Source organism: Talpa europaea (assembly GCF_964194135.1).
Source record: "Talpa europaea genome assembly, chromosome: 13".
Taxonomy (NCBI): Eukaryota; Metazoa; Chordata; class Mammalia; order Eulipotyphla; family Talpidae; genus Talpa; species Talpa europaea.
Window position 1 is genome coordinate 39855426 of NC_140080.1, and position 22658 is coordinate 39878083.

The following is a 22658-nucleotide window of genomic DNA, read 5'->3' on the forward strand; positions in this document are numbered from 1 at the left end:
TATGTGATCTGGGACTTGGTCCAAATTAAATTTGACTTCACCTAGCTTATATTTTAGTACAAATTTTAAGCTTAATTCTGTTAGGTTTAGTACTTAACCAATGGACTGACCACTTATTGATGTGCCAAGCATATCTCTTGCATAGAGCTTTGAAGAATAAAAACATGGTTTCTGTCCTCTCAGAGCTTACAGATCAATTGAAGAGACAGACAGTGGACAAGAAAGCAAGTGCATGAATGATGTTAGCCACAGGTTCTGCTTAGTGCTTTGTGGAAAATAACCATGGCGCTAAGAAGAGAGTACAGGTTTGGAAGTGAAGGCCACTGAGCACAGTGCTCAAAGGCTAGCTCCGTAGGTAGCATTTGCACTGTGACTTGCAGGTGAAGAAGCTCTAAGTTTGCAAGTGTGTTATTCCTGGAGCAGCCTTTGTGGTTGGACATATGAGAAAGGGGGGAGGTGATTCCAGAAACCATAAGAGAGAAACTGAGGCCAGATGAGCTTACAATGTTGAAACCAACACTCCAGCCAAACTTATTTCTTATCTGTGCTTTAGTGACAATACAGAGCCTATGAAGAAGGACTATCTATATCTTTGAAGCTATCAATTAGGGGAATAGGGTACAGCATTCACAATTGATTTTAAGAAAATAAAGATAAAAATAGTAGGGAGTGGGCTCCATTAACTGTTCAGATTTTAGGGTGAGGATGGGCATGTGAGATTGTTAATCCATCTTTCTCATTCTGTAGTTAAGGGATCAGCACACTTTTTTTGGTAAGAGTCTAGATAGCAAATGCTTTTTGACTCTGAAGATCATGTAGTCTCTGCAACAAGTTAGCCAGTCTGCCATTGTAGCATGAAATCCACCATAGACAATATTAAGCAAGTGAGCACAAGTGTTCCAATAAAACTACATGGACACTGAAATTTGAATTTCACAACATTTTTGTGTGCCCCCAAATAGCATTCTTTTGATTCATTTCTTCAACCATTTAAAAATATAAAAACCACCAGGCTTCAAACTACACCACAAAGTTAACGATAATCAACAATATAGTTCTGGAACAAAGGCAGGCACATAGACCAATGGAATAGAATTGAGAGCCCAGGGAGAAGCCCACTCCTGCACAGCAGTAATATATGACAAAGGAGCCAAGAATACACACCAGAGCAAGGAAAGCCTCTTCTGTAAGTGGTGCTGGGAAAACTGGACAACCAAGTGCAAAAGAATGAAACGAGATCATTATTTTATAAGACACAAAAAAATTAACTCAAACTGAATCAAAACTTGGATGTAAGACCTGAAACCATAAAATACATCTAAGAAAACATAGGCAAAACACTCCACGACACAGGCTGCAGAGATATCCTTGTGGACCCATCTCCAGCAACAAGGCAAACAAAAGATTATAAATAATTGGGATTAAAAAGCTTCTGCACAGTGAAAGAAACCATCGCTAAAACAAAGACACCCTACTAAATGGGAGAAATTATTTGCACACCATAATTCTTACAAGGGGCTGATATCAAAGATCAATGAAAAAAGTTCATACATCCCACCAGGAAAAAAAATTATAGTAAATTAGAAAACAAAATTAACAGGCAGCTATTAATCAGAGACACTTTGCAGGGGATAGGGAGAGAGAGGGATCAGAACAGGGGAGAGAATGTGTTCTTACACAAGGGACTATGGTGATGGTGCACGAGTGAATTGATGGTGGGAATTTTGCAGGGACTACACCTGAGAGAAGAAAGCATGCATTGTACAAAAAGAATAATGTAAAATATATATAATATGTATAATTAAAAAATAGTAACGCCCCCCCAAACCCCTCATACATCACAACAAAACAAATAACCTAATAAAAAAATGATCAGAACAGCTAGATAAGCACTTCTCCAGCACAGACATATAGAGAGCCAACAGGTACATGAAAAAGTGTTCAACGTTACTTATTATCAGGGAAATCAAATCAAAACCACAATAAGTTACTATCTCATACCTGTGGGAATGGTCCATATAAAGAAGACCAGAAACAACAAGTGCTGAAGACAAAGGGGAGCTCCAACATTGCTGGTAGGAATGTAGACTGGGTCAGCCCCTGTGGAAAACAGTGTGGAGGTTTTTCAAAAGATAAAAAACAGAAAATCCACTCCTAGGTATCTGCCTGAAGATTACAAAACCAACAATTTTAAGGGAAACCTGCACTCCCATGTTTGTTTGATTTTTTTTTTTTTGTCTTTTTTTTTTTATTTATACAAGCACTGGGTACAGTCAGAAGCGCGGGAGGGTGAGAGAATTCACCAGAGCCAGAGCGGGGAGCAGAGCAGGCAGAAGGACCAAAGTACACTGCTGAGGGGAGCAGCGGGCGGCAGGAGAGGTCTGCGCGTGTGGGACCCTCCTCCGGTGGCTGGGGAGCAGCCGGGGATCGAACCGGCGCTGCAGAGGCTGCGGGCAGCTTCACAACTCAGCGCTCAACCGCTGCGCCACCAGGGAGGCCCTGCAATCCCATGTTTTTTGCAATACTATTTACAATAGCCAAGTTACAGAAACAACCTAAGTGCCCCCAACAGAAAAGGAGATCAAGAAGCTGTGGTATAGACACACAGTGGAATACTCCACAGTGATCCAAAAAGACAATCTCTTGTCATTTTCGACAAAATGGATGGGCTGGAGGGGATTATGCTTAGTGAAATAGGTCAGAAGGAGAGGGCCTCCCTGGTGGCATAAGGGGTTAAGTCGCAGCGCCATGAAGCTATCTGCAGCCACTGCAGCACGGAGTTCGCTCCCTGGCTCAGCAGAGGACCCACATGGCACAGCAGACCTCTCCTGTCTTGCCCACTGCTCCCCTCAGCAGTGTATTTTAGTCAGTCTTCCTGTTCAGCTCCAATCTGTCTCTGGTGAATCCTCTCACCCCCTATACCTCTGGCCTGTACCCCAGTTCTTGTATGCATAAATAAATCTTTAAAAAAAAAAGTCAGAAGAAGAGACAAATACTGGATGGTGTCACTTATATTTGGAATATAGAGAGACCAATATAGCTCCAGATAAAGCCAGACTAAGAACTAACTGTAGAAAGCTGGCTATAGAACTGAGGCCACCAGACAGAGAGTGGTGGGGGGGTGGGGGGGTGAGCAAGAGCAAAATGGGGGTGTAGCACAGAGGATTATGGTGGTGGGCTTTGGTGTCTTGGTGGTGGGTGTGGTGCGGTAACTACACCTGAGGGGGGAGATCCTATACTTCTAATATACAAACCAAGGCATAAACCAAAGCTATAGAAATGAAAGTCAACAATAGAATAGAAACATCAAAACCACTCTTAGCTCATGGCCATGAGGAAAAAAAAAAAAAAAAAACACCAGAAAAATGAACTGAATTTGGCCATTGAAGGAAGCAAACATGGCCAAGTTCACAGAGTGATTTGGGACAAGGTCAGGTCAAGAAACCATGAATTCCAGCTATTAGGCCAATACTTTTTAAAAAATAATGTCTTCATTGATAATCAGAGTAACATATAATGAGATATTTATATCACTAGTTCAACAAAATTAAATGACACACATGTATTTCAGAAAATTGGGGGGAAATATAGAAAAGTACTACAGAAAATAAAAACCCAGTGGTAACCCTTTTCATTTCTTCCTAGTCTTATTTGTTTGGTGATTAAATATGCACTGATATTCTTATCTAGAATCATCATTGTATATAGGAATAGACAATACATCACTTCTTGGCCTTTTGGCAAAAATCAAGTGTAGGAATACACACATATCAGGTCTTATAGCCTCCAAGAGCATAGTATTGAATCAGGGTTTTGGGGAGCCCGCCTGGAGGACCTTGAGCTGGCTCTTTCTCGGCTCCTGTCTTCAGTGAGCAAAGAATTCAATGTTAAGATCAAAGTTATCAGAAAAAGACTAATTGAAGGCAGAAAGGACAGGAAGGCTCTGAGCAGAGCTCTGAGCAGAGTCTGGTCCCAAATGGGTAGCAGATTGATAGACAAAAGGACAGGAAAGCTCTCCCAGTGGAGAGGGGTCCCGAGTGGGTAGCCACTAAGGGGGCGAGAAGTAGGTGCTTTATGGGTACAGTGGGCAAGGAGTGGGGGTTCAGTTGGTGGGTGTCTCTGTGTTATGTCTCTTGCTGATTGGCTGGGCCCGAGGGGTCTCCTAGGCTACCGAGGCCCACTGAGTTTGCCTACCTGGCCTACCTTTCCAAAACTAGCTTTGGCTTGTTGCTTTAGCATTGTGTTGGTTGGTGCTCTGGAACTTCCACTCTTTTCTGAGTTAGGAGGGGGGGACCCTTCTGTCTCCAACTGATTGTTTCTCAATCAGCCTGATAAATGGACTTGGGGTTGGGGGCACCCTGTTCCTAACTGACTGCCTATACTCATTTCCTAGCTTCCTCCTTCAGTATAATATACTCACCATGTGGTTACCCACCGATGTCCTCTCGCCCACAGGAGGGCTGTTCCAGTGTCCATCATCAGCAGTGAGTGGTGGCATTAGGGTGGCTCTGCCTATCACAACCACGGCAAGTTACTTAGCATCTGTGAGCCTCGTTTGCTGTATCAGTACAGGGCTGAGGTGAGGATACATTTCAGGGTGCACACAGGCTTAGATCACAGTTGATATGACACATGATGTCCACTGCCTTTAGTTATCTTCTTTGCACTAACTTATGAGGAAGCTTACTGTTCTTTCTCATACTCTAGAATATATCATCACTAAAATGACATGTATCATGTAATGTAACTATTAAGAAAAACTCTACTCACTTGAAAACAACCCAAATGTCCAAAAATAGATGACTGGATCAGGAAGATGTGGTATATATACACAATGGAATACTATTCGGCAATCAAAAAGATAATCTAATGCCATTTGCAGCAACATGGATGGAGCTGGAAGGGATTATGCTCAGTGAAATAAGTCAGAAGGAAAAAGAAAAATATTGGATGGTTTCATTTATAGGAAGAACATAGGGGAACCAAAAAAGGCATCAGTGCAAAAAATAATAACAATAAAAAATTCAACAGGGCCTCCCTGGTGGTGCAAGGGGTTAAGCGCAAGCAACACCGTGAAGCTATCCACAGCCTCTGCAACACAAGTTCGATCCCCGGCCACGGAGCAACCCACATGGCACAGCAGACCGCTCCTGTCTCGCCCGCTACTCCCCTCAGCAGTGTATTTCAGGCAGTCTGCCTGTTCTGCTCCCCACTCTGTCTCTGGTGAATCCTCTCCCCCCCACACCTCTGGCCTGTACCCCAGTTCTTGTGTGAATAAATAAATAAATCTTTAAAAAATAAAAAGAGGGCCTCCCCGGTGGCGCAGCAGTTGAGCGCTGGGTTGCGAAGCTGCCCGCGGCCTCTGTGGCGCCGGTTTGATCCCCGGCTGCTCCCCGGCCACCCGAGGAGGGTCCCACATGGCGCGCAGACCTCTCCTGCCGCCCGTTGCTCCCCTCAGCAGTGTACTTCGGTCCTTCTGCCTGCTCTGCTCCCCGCTCTGGCTCTGGTGAATTCTCTCACCCTCCCGCGCTTCTGACTGTACCCAGTGCTTGTATAAATAAATAAATCTTTTAAAAAAATAAATAAATAAATAAATAAAAATAAAAAATAAAAAGAACAAAACAAAACAAAAATAAATAGACAGCTATGAATTGGAGATGTTCTGCAGGGAGGAGGGGAGGAGGAGTAGGAGGGTCAGGGGAGTGAGGAGCACTGTGGACTGTGGTGATGGCACACAGGTGAAATGGTGGTGGGAATTCTATGTGGACTACACCTGAGAAAAGAAATCAAACAATGTAAAAAAATGAACAACTACGTAAATATATATAAATAAATAATTTTTAAAAAAAGAAAAAGTCTTCTCATCAGAGGCAAAGTGTGGCACAGCAGGGAGTTGGGGTCTCTGGGCTGGTCAGATCAGGGCTTAGCCTGGGGCTTTGTCCCCTAACTCACTGTGGGACTACAGGCAAATTAATTCTGAGATTTTTCTAATTTGTGATTTAATAATATACATAATAAAGCAGAAAAATGCAAAGGCTTGGAAAATTAGGATTGCCTTCTAAAGAGCAATCAGGCTACTATTCTCCAGACAACTATAAAACATTAGATACTGGAGGTGAAGGTCAGCTTAGAGGTCAACAAGCCTTACTATCTCCAACCAAAGGCAGAATTTATTTTCGTCGATTTTTTTTCATTTGTGACTTATGTAAACAAGTAAGATCAGGAGGACAACTTCACACCCCAACATGGGCACGTAATTCGCTCACCCCCCACCAAAGCTCCAGGCTCGTGCCCTGTTACTCGCCTTTTCCCTTCTAGCCCCTCCCCTCTGGTAACCGCCATAGTTTTCAGAGCCTAAGAGTTATTTCTGTTGTTTTGCCAGTTTGGTTTTTTTGGTTATTTATATTTCACAAATGACTGAAATATCTGGTAACTGTCTTTCACTTTCTGAATTATTTTTCTTAACATCATTACCTGAAGATACATTCATAATGTCCCAAAAGTACTATCTTAGCTTTTAAAGTATTCCATTGACACATGCCACAATTTCTTTACCTAGGCATCAGTTGATGAGCATTTATGTTGATTCCATGTCTTGGTTATTGTGACTTATGCTACTCTTGACATAAAAATGCATAAATATTTTTGTATTCATGTTTTCATATTCCTTGGACAATTACCCAGTAGTAGTACTGTTGTGTCAAATGATACTTCCATTTTTAATCTTTTATGGTATTATTTCCCATTTCTGCCAAGCATGAAAGATGGTTCTTTTTTCTCCACACACTCGTCACTTGTTTCCAGTCATTTTGATAAGGAACATTGGCAGAGTTCACCAGAGACAGAGCAGGAAGCAGAACAGGCAGGCAGACTGAAATACACTGCTGAGGGGAGTAGCGGGCGAGACAGGAGAGGTCTGCTGCGCCATGTGGGTTGCTCCCTGGCCAGGGATAGAACTTTTGCTGCAGAGGCTGTGGATAGCTTCACAGTGCTGTGCTTAACCCCTTGCGCCGCCAAGGAGGCCCTGTTGTGTTTTTTATTGTTATTATTTTTTGCACTGATGCCTTTTTTGGTTCCCCTATGTTCTTCCTATAAATGAAACCATCTGATATTTTTCTTTTTCCTTCTGACTTATTTCAGTGTGGATTTGACTTGCATTTCCCTAACATTTTGTTTGACATTTTATCACATGGCTATAGGCCCACTGTATGCTCTTGGAGAAGCATCTGTTGAGGTCTTTTGACCATGTATTGATGAGGTTCTTTTTCTTTATTGTTGAATTAAGCAAACTCTACATAGTTTGGAAATTAGCCTCTTTTTGAACTTGTGATAGGCAGATATTTTTTCCCAGTCTGTAGGTTGCTAAAGGCAGAAATTCTTCTGCAACTTCACCAATTACAAAGTGGTTTCCTAACCTTTAAGTACTTGAGAGGTGGGATATTTACTATATCAATTAGTTCATTTCATTTTTGGACTGAAATAATTCAGAAGTTCTTCCTTCTAGTTTATTCCTGTCCAGCCTTATGGTTCTGCTAGTGAGTGCCACTGGACACTGCTGAGTGAGGACTCTACTCACAGTTTTTGGGTTTTTTTTTTTAAAGATTTATTTTTATTTATTCATGCATACAAGAACTGGGGTCTTAGGCCAGAGGTGTGGGTGTGGGGGGTGAGAGGATTTACCAGAGACAGAGTGGGAAGCAGAACAGGCAGACTGACTGAAATAACTGTTGGGGGCTGCAGCAGGTGAGACAGGAGAGACCTGCTGCACCATGTGGGTTAGCTCCCTGGCCGGGCATTGAACTCTAGCCACAGTGGCTGGAGAAAACTTGATAGCACTGATTTTAACCCCTGTGCCACCAGGGAGGCCCTTCTGACAGGTTTTATTTAGCCATCACTGATTGGCACTCACTGGTTATTTTTGGAGGCCTCCATGCTTACTGGTCAGTACCTGTTCTGATCAATGTTTCCATTTTTAAACTTTTATGGTAATATATCCCATAAAGACTGCGCCAATTTACATTCCTACCAAGCGTGAATGAGTATTTCTAAGTTTTCTTCATATCACTCCTGGTGTCAGCTATACATGGAGTCCTGACTTCTCACGGTAAGGGTGACAATGACATAGTTACATAACTCTCTGTGGCCACATCTAAGAATTAAGGATAATAACTGTACCTACTTGATAAGATTGCTTGAGGATCATGAATAGAGCATTCAAAGGGTTTCTGCTTCCGTACATGTTGCAACAAATAAGAACTGACTTTGTGACTACATGCAATGGTCAGCACGTATCTGATGACAACTGTTCACCATTCATCACCCTCAGTTTCTCACCATCCAGCTCTTCCTACAGTGGACACTTCCTAATATTTGTTCCATGTCTTCTGAAAGCTATTTGCACAATTCCTATGTGTCAGATACTAGCCTAAAAAATTTTGTATACATCATTTCAGTAAATCTTCATTAAGTCCATAAAGTAGATATTCTTACTGTGCTTGATTTACAGATGCAAGGAGCTGAGTCTCAGAAGTATATTACTGAACATAACCTTGCTCTTAGCAGAAAACCTAATTCACATGAGATGAACAATAAAGGGAATTTATCATTTTATGACAATGGAAAATTCCAATTTTGCCAAACTGGTTAGTGATCTTGATCCAGCATCTCAGCATCATCACCAGCTATATAGTTCCTTCTTTCTGTTCTCTACTGTCCACGTGGTCAGTTCATCCTCAGCTTGGTCTTCCAAGTAGTTATGAGCAAGCCCACAACTCCCACACTGCCCACAACTCCATGCTAATGCCTTTTAATTCAGGGAATCACCTTCATTCTAGAAATTTTCCCCAGGAGAGCAAGGAAGCTTCTTCCTCCGAAGTTCACAGTGTAATTCTTTTTCCTACTCAGCAGTTTAAATGGGGTCAAAAACCACCCCCAAACCAATAACCAACTTTGTGGTGCTGTGTGGTGGGACAGCTCTCGCTAGCTTAGGTCTGCGTGGACTGCAGAGAGAGAGAGAGAGAGAGAGAGAGAGAGAGAGAGAGAGAGATACCCACATGCAAAGTGAAACAATTAAGAGAAGGAACAATGCATGTTTAGAAGGCAATCACAGTGTACATCATAAAAGGTTATATCTTGGGGCCTCCCTGGTGGCGCAAGGGGTTAAGCACAGCACTATGAAGCTACCTGCAGCCACTGCAGCATGAGTTCGATCCCCTGCCAGGGAGGTGACCCACATGGCACAGCAGACCTCTCCTGTCTTGCCTGCTGCTCCCCTCAGCAGTGCATTTCAGTGGATCTGCCTGTTCTGCTCCCTACTCTGTCCTGGCCTGCACCCCAGCTCTTATATGCATAAAATAAATCTTAAAAAAAAAAAGTTTGTCTCTTGCCCCTAGTCACAGAACTAGCTGAGATTGAACGTGGGCCATCTGACTCCAAAATTCCACTGCTTCCCAAATGAACCTTCTGTGTCCTTCTGTGTCCTTCTGTGTGAATGTGTGTGTATGTGTGAGTGACACTGCTTAAGCCAATGCACATCAGGTTTTCTGTCACTTGTGGCAAGACCCCTTCCTAACCAGCACACAAATTAGTACCTGCCACCAAGCCACAATTATGCCCATTTAAGCAATCCCGACTAGCACATCCCTCCAGTCCTCTTTCGCTGCACTTGCCCAAATTGCTTAAACCTCCCAGCGTTCATTTCTTTGCACTGCCCACGTCCAGTCATTTTTACCCTATAGTGTTGTTGCCCCTGCCATCAGGTCACCCTGTCCAGCCCCTGCCTCAGTTGACTTTCAGACTTTATAGACACATGCCTTCACAACCTGAAGTCCTATCACTGTGTCCTCTGCCAGTTTTAAAGAAAGTTCCGCATTTACACAGCCTGTGCTCAAATCCTGGACCCACCCTTCAGTAGCTGTGGGACTTAGAAAGTTGTCCATTCTCTAGAAAGCTCAGCCTTATCATTTTTATTATCTCATGATAGGAACAGGGCTTACCTCCAGGACTGGGTGGAGGGGATTAGGTGAAATCATACATGCAAAGCATTTTGCTCAGGATAGTTTCCAGCATGTGATATGTAATCAGTGTTGGCCATTGCTATAAGATAGTAAAGCACCACATTCTAGGGAGTGCACTAGTTGTTTAAATTCTGAGTTTTTTTGCATCTCTGGGGACTTTCCAAAAACTGCCTGGCCACGGAAGCTGTCCTTTCAACCTCCTATCAACACAGGCAGACACCACCAGTTTAAAAAGAAGCAACCAGGTTCACAGTTGCCTCTGGAAAAGTCCAGATATTCTTTCAGCTTCATTTGCTAAAATTCTCTTGGTGCTTGGGAGAGTTAATTTGTTTCCTTTTCTAAGTGGTGAGTATATTTTACCTACTGCTAAAGAGAATACTTTCAGGGCTGGGGCAGAAATGGAGCAAATTACTTGTCACTTCTAGTTGAAAGCTCCTGCCCTTTGTTAAAGAAAAAGCGCTTGTGACAGTTCATCTGCTACCATCAACTGCTCACAACTGCTGCGTTTCTCTTGGTTCCTCCTGCTTTGTAGGGTAAATTCCCTTTCTCTCACGTCTCCATTTCTTTATATAAAGTCTTCTGGGTTTGAGTTAAAGACCTGCCAGGGGACAGCTGAGTTCAGACTGGTCTCTGTGGCTGAGTGATTCAGGGTGTCCTTGCTCCCCTGGCTGCAGAAGGCAGACGTGTGACCTCACTTTCTGTCTCTGAGAATGTGAGAGGAAATCATGGTAAGCAGTGAGCCCTGATGAGCGCTAAGCTGTAGGATGGGGAGCCTTATCATCTAAACATTCTGCCAGGTGGTTAAAAGTCTCCATCTCAGGCTACTGGGATGTGGTATATGCAGTCATGCCTCTCACCCTGGAGCATCTATGCAGTCAGGGATCTGCGTGCTCGGGATAACTGGAGCTCACCTTCCTAGAACAGCAGAAAGTAAGTTTGGGCTTTCCTAAAATCCTATCTTCACATATGCAGTAGAAACTCTGAGAAAAACAAAACTTGCTGCAGGCCAATCTGAAGACACCCCAGCTCCCTTGCTGTGTAAGAATCTTCTCTCTCATTAGAGGAAGTAAGTTCTCAACATGTGAGATACAAACTCAGATTGTGCCTCCTAATCTTCAGTCATAATCTCAGCTGTCAGTCACTTGTCATGTCATCTTGGACAAGATATCTCTCTGATACCCCTTCTTCATCTAAGTGGTTAAGAGCTATGGAGCTATTTGAGGAAAAAGATTGGTCCATCAGGTGCTGTCACAGCATGGACAGAAATGGGGGCACAGCAATCCTTGCCCCTCTTGGGGAGTGCAGCAGTTTGAAAAATGAGGCTTCTACTTTCCATAAACGCCTCTTCCTGTGTCCATGGCAGGAGCTGCGGGCCAGTCTCGACACACCATTTCCTGTGAACACAGAGGCTCTCCTTATCAGCACAGGCAGCCACTACCAATTAAAAAGATGTGGCTGGTGTTAAGAACCTCGTTGTCATCCTACTTAAAATAACCAAGTGCGGGCCTCCGTGGTGGTGCAAGGGGTTAAGCACTGCATTGTGAAGCAATACGCAACCACAGCAGCATGAGTTTGATCCCCAGCCAGGGAGCTACCCACATGGTGCAGCAGACCTCTCCTCTCCTGACTCGCCCACTGTTCCCCTCAGCAATGTATTTCAGTAGATCTGCCTGTCTGCTCCCTACATTGTCTTTGGTGAATCCTCTCAGCCCTCTGCACCTCTGGCCTGTACCCCAGTTCTTGTATACATAAATAAATCAATCTTAAAAAAAAAAAAAACAAGTGCATACATGTTGTGCTTGAAATTGAAATTCCACCTTTACCAAATATGAGCTGTGTGACTGTGGGCAGGGCAATGTCCCAAGTCTCTTTCTTTATGGAGGAAATGTGGACTCTGCTGCTTTCCTCGGGTCCCCACATCAATGAAGAGAACTGGCTTTCAGGGAGTCTCTACTAGGAGGAGGCCTGGGGGACTGGCTGGTCCTTGAGCCACTGTGCTAAAAGCACTAAGTCAGACCAGACAAATTCTGGGTCATATCATTTGCATGTGAAATCTAAAGAAGTAAAACCTGTGAAGAAAAGCAGAGACTAAAATGGTGCCTCCCAGGATATGGGAGGTGGGAAGAATTCCATTAACGGTGTTTTAAGGGCACATAATTGTAGAGTAGTAAATAGGTCCTAGAGATTCAGCATATAGCATAATGATTGTATTGCACTATTATGATGTACCTGATGAATATTGCTTCAGTGGCAATCACATGATAACACAAATGTATCAAAATGACAGAGTATCAAAGTACACCCTAAATTTTACAATCTTTAACATGTTAAGTTTATCAAACTAGAAAAATACAGGCAGCATGGGTGAATGGCAGATGGTCAGGCCTCAAAGGTGTTTTAAGGGTTGTGATCAGACAGTGGTGTGTGTTCTCTCTTCATGCCCACAGGCTGCTGTCAAATGCTTTTCCACTGTCTGACATGTTCATGTCACATTCTAAGATCTGGAGTTAGCTCTACAGTCTATGACTGTTAAAGAGTTCTTTCTCAGATCTTGACTTAAATGTTTCTTTGTAACATCCTCAGCTGATCTCTACTGAGGAATCTTAATCTCTTTTCATCAGCTGGACCCTTACCATCTACTCACAGTACCAAAGACATGGTAAATATCCCCATCAGTTGCTTAGGTTGTGGGGACTGGAGAAGAATGAGATGCTAGGATCTAGCTTTGGTTTTGCTGAGTGGGCATGTAAGCTGAAGGGTTACAGACAACTGAGGACAGAGGCTAGGGCAGAAGACACCTGACAGCTTGAAATCACTTTGGGAAAAGTACAAACTCATAATGGGGTACTGTATAGAATTTTCATGGAGGGCAAAATTATTATTCCCATCACATTTTTTTTTACTATATAATGGAATTGGATCTGTATAAGGGGATGACAGATAAAAAGCCAAGCTATCCATGTAAAGCCAGTTATACTGAAAATGCATATGCAAATGTGTTGTATATGAATATGCAAACACACACATATGTGTTTGGCAATGTATTATTGCAGTTCCGGAAAGCCATAAGTTCCTCTTATTGATTTCCTCCTCAGAATGCCTTCTGTAACTCATATTTCCTTGAGCAAACTGGGAAATACTGGAATTGAACCAAGAAAAAATAAAGCAATAGCCAGAAGTTGCTGAGTACATTTTAAAAGTTCTCACCACAAGATTAAAGACTGTAACCGTGTGTGGTGATGGAGGTCCAGTAGACTTACTGTGCTGGTCACTCAGCACTATATACCAACATCCCATCATTGTGCTGTATACTTGAAACTAATATAATGTTTATGACAATTATATTTCAGTTTAAAAAATAAAATGAAAAGCAGCCAACTGGTGAGAGAGGTGGAGGATGAAGCCTGGTGCACAATAACCCAGTCCTGACAGATATTCCCCAGTCCCTCCTGTTCCAAACTAGGTATTTTTGCTCACAATTCTCCCTCATACCCTTCCACACGTTTTGGGTGTTGTTGGTTTTTTTTGGCAATCATCTATTTATGTGGTGTGACACCCTAAACAGTGCATTTTAGAATTATACATTAATATCCTTCCCTCTCAAGAAGTTGGAGATGACCTAATCTTAGAGAACGTCATGGAATGGAGAAAAACTTATACCCAGGTTCGCAAGTTGTGGACCCGTCAGAAGCTGGGGCACCACGCAGGAGCTGGCTCTGGTTTGCATACACTGTTGATTTCTGCTCCCTTGGCTCACAATACTGGTATCAGGTTGTAGTGGGAGTCACTTAATTCCAGGCTAGGTGCATGAAGGGATGTAATTAGCCTATTAAGTTCTCCCAGTGTCTTGTAAAGTCATTCAAGTGAGAAGAACAGATACACCAAGTCAGCCAGGGACCTGGCCCCTGGGAGCGGGGGGTTTCCACATGGCTATTTCTAGTCCCCAGGGCAGTAGTCAGCTGCTTGGATAGGACGTGGCCATTTCTGTGTCCTCAAGTCAAGATGCAACAACGAACAGCTCCGGGAGGTGTGTGGTTTTAGAATTGCACTTTACCACCCCCAAGAATCTGTGGCCCCCTCTGAAACCCTAAGTCAAGCTGTGCACAAATCACTCCAATATTAATCTTATTTATAGACACACTTAGTAGAAATGATCAATTTTCTAGTTAGCCAACAGTAAATGCAGGCATCTGGCATAGACAGAGATTCTCTATTTTTGGTTGTTGCTCCATGATTTTACTTTTGCTTATCTTTTTAGGGGAAAAAAAGAAAAACATAGCTTAACATTCTAGAAGTTTGAGAAGCCACTTATTTTGATGACAAGTATTTACTTCAGTACTGACTATGTTTGGGACACTTTTATAAGCCTGGCTGCTAGTACGGAACAATCCAGAAAAGAGGTCTTCTCTCTGGAACATCCATTGTAGTGGGGGGAAGAAAAATAATAAATAAATAAGAAAATACCGGGTGGCACATTGGAGGTGAAGAGGGAAGGATGGCGTGGGATGCCCCTCTAGAGTGGGAAGTCAGGAAAGAACTCTGAGGGGGAGCCGTCAGCCGTGGGGAAGCCCAGGGCTCAAGTGTGTAGGCAGAGGGTCATCTGCCAGAGCAGATAAAGGAGAGCGTGTCACGGAAGTGCTGTATCTGACGGTGTGGGTATGCGGCCCAGGGCTGGCAGGACCAGAGCACGCAGGGCCTTTAAGGCCAGGATACGATGGTGTTTTCCCTGGGGGTTGGTAGCTACTGGAGGATATTAGCCAGGGAGATGTGTCTAAGGGGAAGCGCTGGGCACCTTGTGGAAAATGATTGTCACAGGACAAGAGCAGACACAAGAACAAGGACTAGTATATTTCAACTGAGAGATGATGGTGGCAGCAGTGCAGATTGTAATTACAGTATGTATTTATTTATTGTAGTAAAGCATACACAGCATGAAATTTACTACTGTAGCCATCTTCAAATGACTAAGTCCATTCACACTGTTACCACCATCTGTCTCTAGAATGTTTTCATCATCGCAAACTAAACCCTGTACCTGTTAGACCATGAGTGATTATTCTACCTTCTCTTCCCACCCCCATGCCTTAGCAGCCAATATTCTAGTTTCTGTGTCTGTGAAAATGACTTCTCTAAGTCTCCCACCTAAGTGGAATCACATAATTCATGTCTGGGTTATTTCACTTAGTTCATCCATGTTGTAACATGTATGAGAATTTCATTTCTCCTTAAAGCTGGCTAATGTCCTACTGCATGCAGATGCCATACTTGGCTGATCCTTTTACCTACTGATGGGTACTTCTGGGCTGCTGTGCCCTGAGCGGCTACGAACATGAGTTTACAAATAGTCATTCCGTGCCTATTTCCAATTCTGTGACATATACACACAGCAGAACTGCTGCAACAGGTGTGAGTTCCATTTTCAGTTCTTTGAGGAACCACCATATTGTTTTCAATAATTATATTTTAAACATTTTAAGATTTATTTTTATTTATTTGTGCATATACCTCTGATGTAGGCCAGAGGTGCGAGGGGGAGGGGAGTGAGAGGATTCACCAGAGACAGAGTGGGGAGCAGAACAGGCAGATTTTTCTGAAATACACTGCTGAGGGGAGCAGTGGGAGACACAGGAGAGGTCTGCTGTACCATATGTGGGTTAGCTCCCTGGCTGGGGATCGAACTCAGACTCTTGAGGTAAGACTTAACCCTTAGGCCACAAGGAAGCCCCTCAATGATTATATTTTAAAGGTAGAGTTATTGAAAGCTGGTAGGCGAGTGGTGTATTTATTGAGAGAGATAAGAATTAAGAATTATCTCATGATTTTCAGTGTTTTGATGGAAAAATTATGGGGCCAGGTACTAGGTAAAGAATTTGGAATAAGGGGGTTTTGGTGTATGTATGGGATGTGGGTAAATAGCCAGTGTTCTCCTTAGAACACTGACTATTTATCATGACTGTCAGACACACAGGTGGAACACCAAGCAGGAAGTTTTCTAGATTAATCTAGAACTTCAGGGTAAGAGTTGAGGAATATTTATATACTGAACATATATTATGTATGGATATATATGTGGATGTATAATGTATATAAAACTGAGTCCTGGAGAATCTCTACATATAAAGGTTGAACCAAAAAGATGCCAGCAATTAAGAATAGGGAAAACGGGACTTCATAGCAGCACTATGAAGCTATCCACAGCCACTGCAGCATGAGTTCGATCCCCAGCCAGGGAGGTGACCCACATGGTGTAGCAGACCTGCTTCTCCCCTCAGCATTGTATTTCAGTGGATCTGTCTGTTCTGCTCCCCACTCTGTCTCTGGTGAATCCTCTCCCCCCCACCCCACATCTCTGACATGTGCCCAGCTCTTGTATGCATAAATATTTTTTTTAAAAAAAAGAATGAGGAAAGATCTCTGCGGTATAAAGATAATCAAGCTTTTTTTCAAACCGCATGAGTAAAGCATGTCAGGATAGATGAGTGACTAATCCACTAGAAGTTTAGCATGATGAATAAAAGTGTGACAATGGCTTTGGCAAGCTGGAGGTCATAAGTAGGCTTGGAGTGACACCAAGAGCAATTTCAGAGTCGAGGGGATGGAAGCCGGGCAGGAATGAGTGAGAAGAGAATGGCACTTGTTTGTAATTCCTCACCCATTACAGGTCAGTCCGCAGAGGTTATGAAGGAAAACCGTGAAATGGGACAGCAAGTGGAGGTGGCTATGAGTCAAGGAAGTCCTTGTTTCCAGGAGACTTGATCATAATCAGGAAGGCAGAAGGGGATGGCATAGAAGGCAGACATGCTGATCCGAGGAAGGAGACTCATGAGCAGTGAGAGATGGATCCAGAGGCCCCACAGAAGAGCAATCTGAGCACAGACCCTGGAGGGAGGCAATGAGTGGGCCCGCAGAACTTGGGGGTGGTGGACTCGGTGGTCAAGTGTTCCCAAATGATTGTTCTCTTCATTATATAAGAGGGTACAGTCCCCAACTGAAAGCAGGAAGGAGAGTGTGGAGGTGTGAGGAGCAGTACAAAAGTGTAAACTGCTCATCGGGGAGAAGATGAGTTTCCCATAATTGCCCAGCACAGAGATGCTCACTTGAACTAGGAAGCCATGGATGTAAAGGGGAACAGTCAATATTACTGTGTCTTGTCTTATAGCGAAGCACAGATGCTTGGCTGCAATCAAGGAGAATTTGGCTTTAGCCAATGCTGGGTTTCATGTGGTGAGTACAACTGAAGGAGCAAGAGAATTAAGGATTTTTTTTTTTTAATTTATCCATGCATACAAGAGCTGGGGTACAGGCCAGAGATGTGGGGGGCAAGAGGATTCACCAGAGACAGAGTAGGGAGCAGAACAGGCAGAGTGATTGATATACACTGCTGAGGGGAGCAGCAGGTGAGACAGGAGAGGCCCACCTCGCCATGTGCATTGCTCTCTGGCCATCCGGGGATCAAACTTGTGCTGCAGAGGCTGCAGACTGCTTCATAGTGCAGTGCTGTGCTTAACCCCTTGTGCCACCAGGGAGGCCCAGAATTAAGGATTTTTATAAGAAATATTAATAATGGATATAAAAGGAGTTGATGGTGTGAGAGTTATGTTGTGTAAACGATAACTGCCAGCACTGAGACTGCTGGAGTTCTCAGCGTGTTAGAGAAGACAATGGGGATTGTGTTGAACAGAAGGTCATGCTGGTCAGGAACTTGGCTATAGGAATGACAAGGGAATTAATAAGAAAATTTGGAAACGATCGGGGTGGGGAAAGAGAAAAATATTACAGGGGGTAAGGCAGGGAAGTGAGAGGCCAAAGCCCCCAATGGAGCATTCACATAGACACTGAAACCCCCAAGGATACATAACAAGTGAGAAGGTACCCACTAGCTACCTGCTAGTGACATGTGGGTTGTAAGAGTCCTCCACACATACTTTAACCAAAGGATTTGTTGAGAGTAGTGGTAAAGGCTTTCCAACACCCTTACATTCACAGAGAAGCCTGTAAGAGGGTCACCCTTAAAAGTCAGGTTGACATTTTTGGATTTGGGCAATGCTTGGGTGGTATTTATGAATATGATTGTACATCAGAGTGTCCTAGAGGATTCTGGGTTCAGAAGATGTGTATGCCTATCCACAGGCAATCTGATGCCTGAGGACTGAGCTAAGTCAGAAAATCCATGAGGCTCAAAGCTTCTCAGGGATTCTGAACATATCTGGATTTGATGACCACCTTGTTAAAACATATTATAGGTCACTTTAAATTAAAGAAACATTTAGAATAAGTTATTTCATATTTAGGATTTTTTAAGATGATCAAAAGGAGGGAAGCAGTGTGAAATTTCAGAATTAGAAAATCTCAGCACATTCCAGCAGGAATTCTCACATAGTGCACTGGCTTGATTTTTGTTTTCTTCCTCCTGGTACAGGAATAAACAACCTTATCATATTGCAGTTTACCCTGCAGTGACTTACAAGCTACCTCATCATATTTTGGAGAAAGCATCCACTTTTTTTTTTTTCCTTAGATGTTCCTTGTATTCTTTGAATGTAACAATAACGAAATAGCAAAACAAGCTCCTCTGACACTTGCAACCCTTTTTGGCATGAACTTTTCTCCCTTCCCCACCCCTGAGGAAAGTGCATATCATGTCTCTCTCTATTTCCTTTATCCCAGCACAGTGACTTATCAAAATAGATATTCTGGGGCCTCCCCAGTGGCACAACAGTTGAGCGCTGGGTTGTGAAGCTGCCCGCAGCCTCTGAAGCGCCGGTTCAATCCCCGGCTGCTCCCCGGCCACCGGAGGAGGGTCCCACATGGCGCGCAGAACTCTCCTGCCACCCGCTGCTCCCCTCAGCAGTGTGCTTCAGTCCTTCTGCCTGCTCTGCTCCCCCCTCTGGCTCTGGTGAATTCTCTCACCCTCCTGCGCTTCTGACTGTACCCAGTGCTTGTATAAATAAATAAAGAAATCTTTAAAAAAAAAAATAGATATTCTGTGGGTAAGATTGAAATAAGAAGTATCACCTTAAACTATCACCTCTCTGAATTCTATATAATTCATTAAACTTCAAGGTAGGTTCTAGGAAATGTGGTGAATGTAATGATGTGTGGTTTTAATAAATAAGAAAAACAGTGCCTAGGGATTGAGTAGAAAACTCAAAGTTTGTATGCACAGTAATTCATTTCTCCCAGGAAGCGTTTATACATCTAGCCAAGAAATATTGCTTTGGCCTCACCACACCATCTCTTCCTTCCTGGCGGGGAGCCTTGGGGCCCCCTTCTTTCCTGACAGCACCACCTGAGGTTCCTGGGTGCAGATCTGAAAGAGGTGGGAAGAGCCCAATGCCTGGCTCACCTTGAGCTTTAAACTACAGTGCTGGAGGCTACCCCTCAGAGACTGGACTGACTGTCTTGAGTATACTAGAAAGTCTCCAGGTGTCATTTATTCACTCATGAGCTGCCCAACAGGCCTGTGAACTATACAGTGAAATATGATATTGGCCTAGGAACCACCCTTGACATCATGGCATTCATGACCTGGTTGGAGAAAAAATATATACCTATGGTAACTGTTATGATGAAACAAGTACACCATGCCGAGCATCTAGGAAGGTCCACTGACTCAGAATTGGAAAACCAAGGAGAGCTCTCTGTAGGAGATGGCATCTTAGCTATGGGGTGAGGGTGGCTGTGTGGATGTCCTCTGATCCAAGCAAAGGAACAGAAGGTGAAGGGATGCAGGGGAACCCCATGTCCTTCTCTGTGGCTGGAGTCCAGTGGCCAGATTATAAAAGGACCTTTATTCCTTATGAGTAAGTTTGGACTTGATCATTCTTAAAATAATGGGGTCTTTCCAAGGGTTGGCACAAGGTGTGTGTATGAGAGGCGGGGGGAACTGCAACAAGAGTTTAGCCACAAAAACATGCAATTTAAAACCCTCTTACAGTCTATCGCTTTAGCAAATTGTACCCTGCAACAGAGAAAAATGTGTCACAGAATCAGCTGATCTATGAATCCAGAATTGATGTTGACAACCTAATAAATGAAATGAGAGGCTCAAAGTCCACAAGACTCTTCATGCCCCTGCATGCTGGGTGTGGCATTTACATGCTGTTTGTAGGGAAGGGGCTTGCTACTCATTAATGCTTCCAAAGGAAGAGGACCTTGTCAAAGACCAAGGTCACCTTATTCTAGCGACGTGAAAGCCACTTGACTAGGCTGAAAATGTGTTCCCAAAACCTATTTCAGAATTTCTTCCCTAATGGCTTCTGTGAATTCAGGTTGAAGAGCTTTAATGGCACATTAGGGAAGGGTGGCGAAAACCTGCCAGTGGCGAAGCAGGGCCTGCTAGCAGCAGCGGCGCTCTTCTCTGATTAAGGTGCACTGCTACAATAATATCCGTTTCGTGGAGACTGAAACTCTATTTGCCATCCCCCTAAGTATTTACCATCAAACTGCTCCCTTCATTGCAAAAGGGTGGGTTTTGTTCCCGGCCTATGGATTTGAGGATCTACTTACGCATGGAAGACTGGTCTAAATCCTTTCATGAACAGCCTGAGTAATTAGCCAAAGACACTATAGCATCAGCCCCCCAAAAGATTAATATCTCTGCAAGTTTAAGATATAACCCCATTGTAGAGCATATTTTTCTTATTTTATAGTCTTTATTTTTTGCATAGAAGAACTGGGGTATAAGTCAGAGGTGAGAGGATCCACCAGAGACAGAGTGGGGAACAGAACAGGCAGACTGACTGAAATACACTGCTGAGGGGAGCAGCGGGCAGGACAGGAGAGGTCTGCTGCGCCATTTGGGTCAACTCCCTGGCTGGGGATCGGACTCAGGCTGCAGAGGTGATAGTGCTGAGATTTAACCCCTAGGCCACCCTATTTTATCATCTTTAAATTACTTCCTCTGTGTACCTCCAAAAATGATAATTAACGCTGCCACCTTATGACAATTTAAATTCCCCCCACGTGACCCTGGGGAACAAATCTTACATGCTTTGATATCATATACTACTGACATTAAGAGTCTGAGCTTGTGAGTGAGAGAGACTTGGGTTCAGAGCCATTTTACTAGCTCACAACTCTGCGTTAACTTATTTTAACCTTTTTTAAGCCCCAGTTTTCTAATCTAGAAATTGGGGGTGTTCATGTAACTGTCTGATTCACCAAGAATTGAGATGGTGAATGATAAGGGGCTATTATATTATTTAACCCTAGTTAGAATTCTCCAACATTTTTGTCTTTACCCTTAAGCTCTCTTTGTTTGCTTGTTTTATTATAAGCAACTTTCTGTTTTCTTTTTCCTCCCCTAGGGATATGAAGCCTGACAACATTCTGCTTGATGAACATGGTAAGGAAATGATTATTTGCTGTCAACTCACTGACATGCATACAAGCCCACTATCCCTGGGACACAGTGGGACAGAGAGGTGGTCTCGCTGAACCCCAATGAGTTCATGGACCCACTCCATGTTAGGGGAACTTTATTATTTACAACAATAGCATAGTACACCTGTATACCTTAATTAACATGGAACATACATAACAAGAGTCACTCTTTCGTATTTCTTCCACTTTTACTGATTTCAGGAAAACCTTCAGGGTTTATTTGGTGCTCATTGCCCTGATATCTTTATAGCACTTAATTGTCTCCCTCCTTTCATAAAGACAGTACTGGTCTCTAGCCCCAAGCATTTGGCAGGCAATACTGTCTACCTAGACATTAATAATATTATTTTGTTCTCACTGTCTGCTTCAATGCTTTCCTTCTTGGGTGTGCAAATTGGTTTTACACTTGCAGAAGAAATGGCAAGTTTTCTGTTCAAAGATTTTTTTCAGTTCAAAAAATCAGTTTAAAGAAAAGTATAAAGTTGATAACAGTACATGTGGTACCCAGACAGGAAAGTGTTATCAGGCCTTTGAAATCATGGAGGTGATAAATGAATGCCTCAAGTCCAAGTAATACTAATTAAAGATATCTTGTAAAACAAGCCTTTGTAATGGTGATTAAATTATGTAATCTCTTCCTAATATTTATTTTAATGTACAATTAGATTATTGGTACATCAGAGAAGACCTGTCAGACACACAGCCTGCAAATTATAAATGTTACAAGTGGCTATACGATACTTGTTCTGCTTTTAAGAAGTTGCTGGATGAAGGATTCCCAAATCTGCAAAGCTCTTTCTTCATTCAGTTTTTACAAAAGGGATTTGCAAGTGAGACTGAAAGTCCAAGTACCATCTATTGCTCATTATTTATTTACCTAGTTTAATTTTAAACCTGATTTGCCAGATCCCACCTGTGCCAGAGGGCTAAGAAACACTTTTGTGTATGACCTCCAATTTCAAAGGGTAGGATCGTTACTTATTTATAGACTGTCTAAAATGATTTTTCCCACTTTGTTCCAGTGCCTTATTCCTCCCTTGACTTTACTTCTTCTGACATTTGGGAACAGATTCTCTGAATCTCAGTAATGTGAGCAATGGGGAGACTAAGCATGAAGGTGACTTTCATGGAAACACAAACTATACTGGCCTTAAACAGGAAGCTCCTGGGCACAGATCCTCTCCACAGTGTCCCAATTCTGGAGGATTCCCCCCCCCCCTCTCTAGAGGCCACCTTTGTGCAACTTAGGGAAAGGTG

General features: G+C 43.1%; 1 protein-coding gene across 1 annotated transcript in view; it reads left to right on the top strand.

Moving 5' to 3' along the window:
* STK32A (serine/threonine kinase 32A) overlaps nt 1–22658 on the top strand; it is a gene marked incomplete at its 3' end in the record, with an annotated part of 112062 nt that overhangs the window by 54746 nt on the left and 34658 nt on the right. The window contains exon 5 of the mRNA XM_084252296.1: nt 21326–21363. Coding sequence (XP_084108422.1) covers nt 21326–21363 — 38 coding nt within the window. The remainder of the gene's footprint in view (nt 1–21325; nt 21364–22658) is intronic.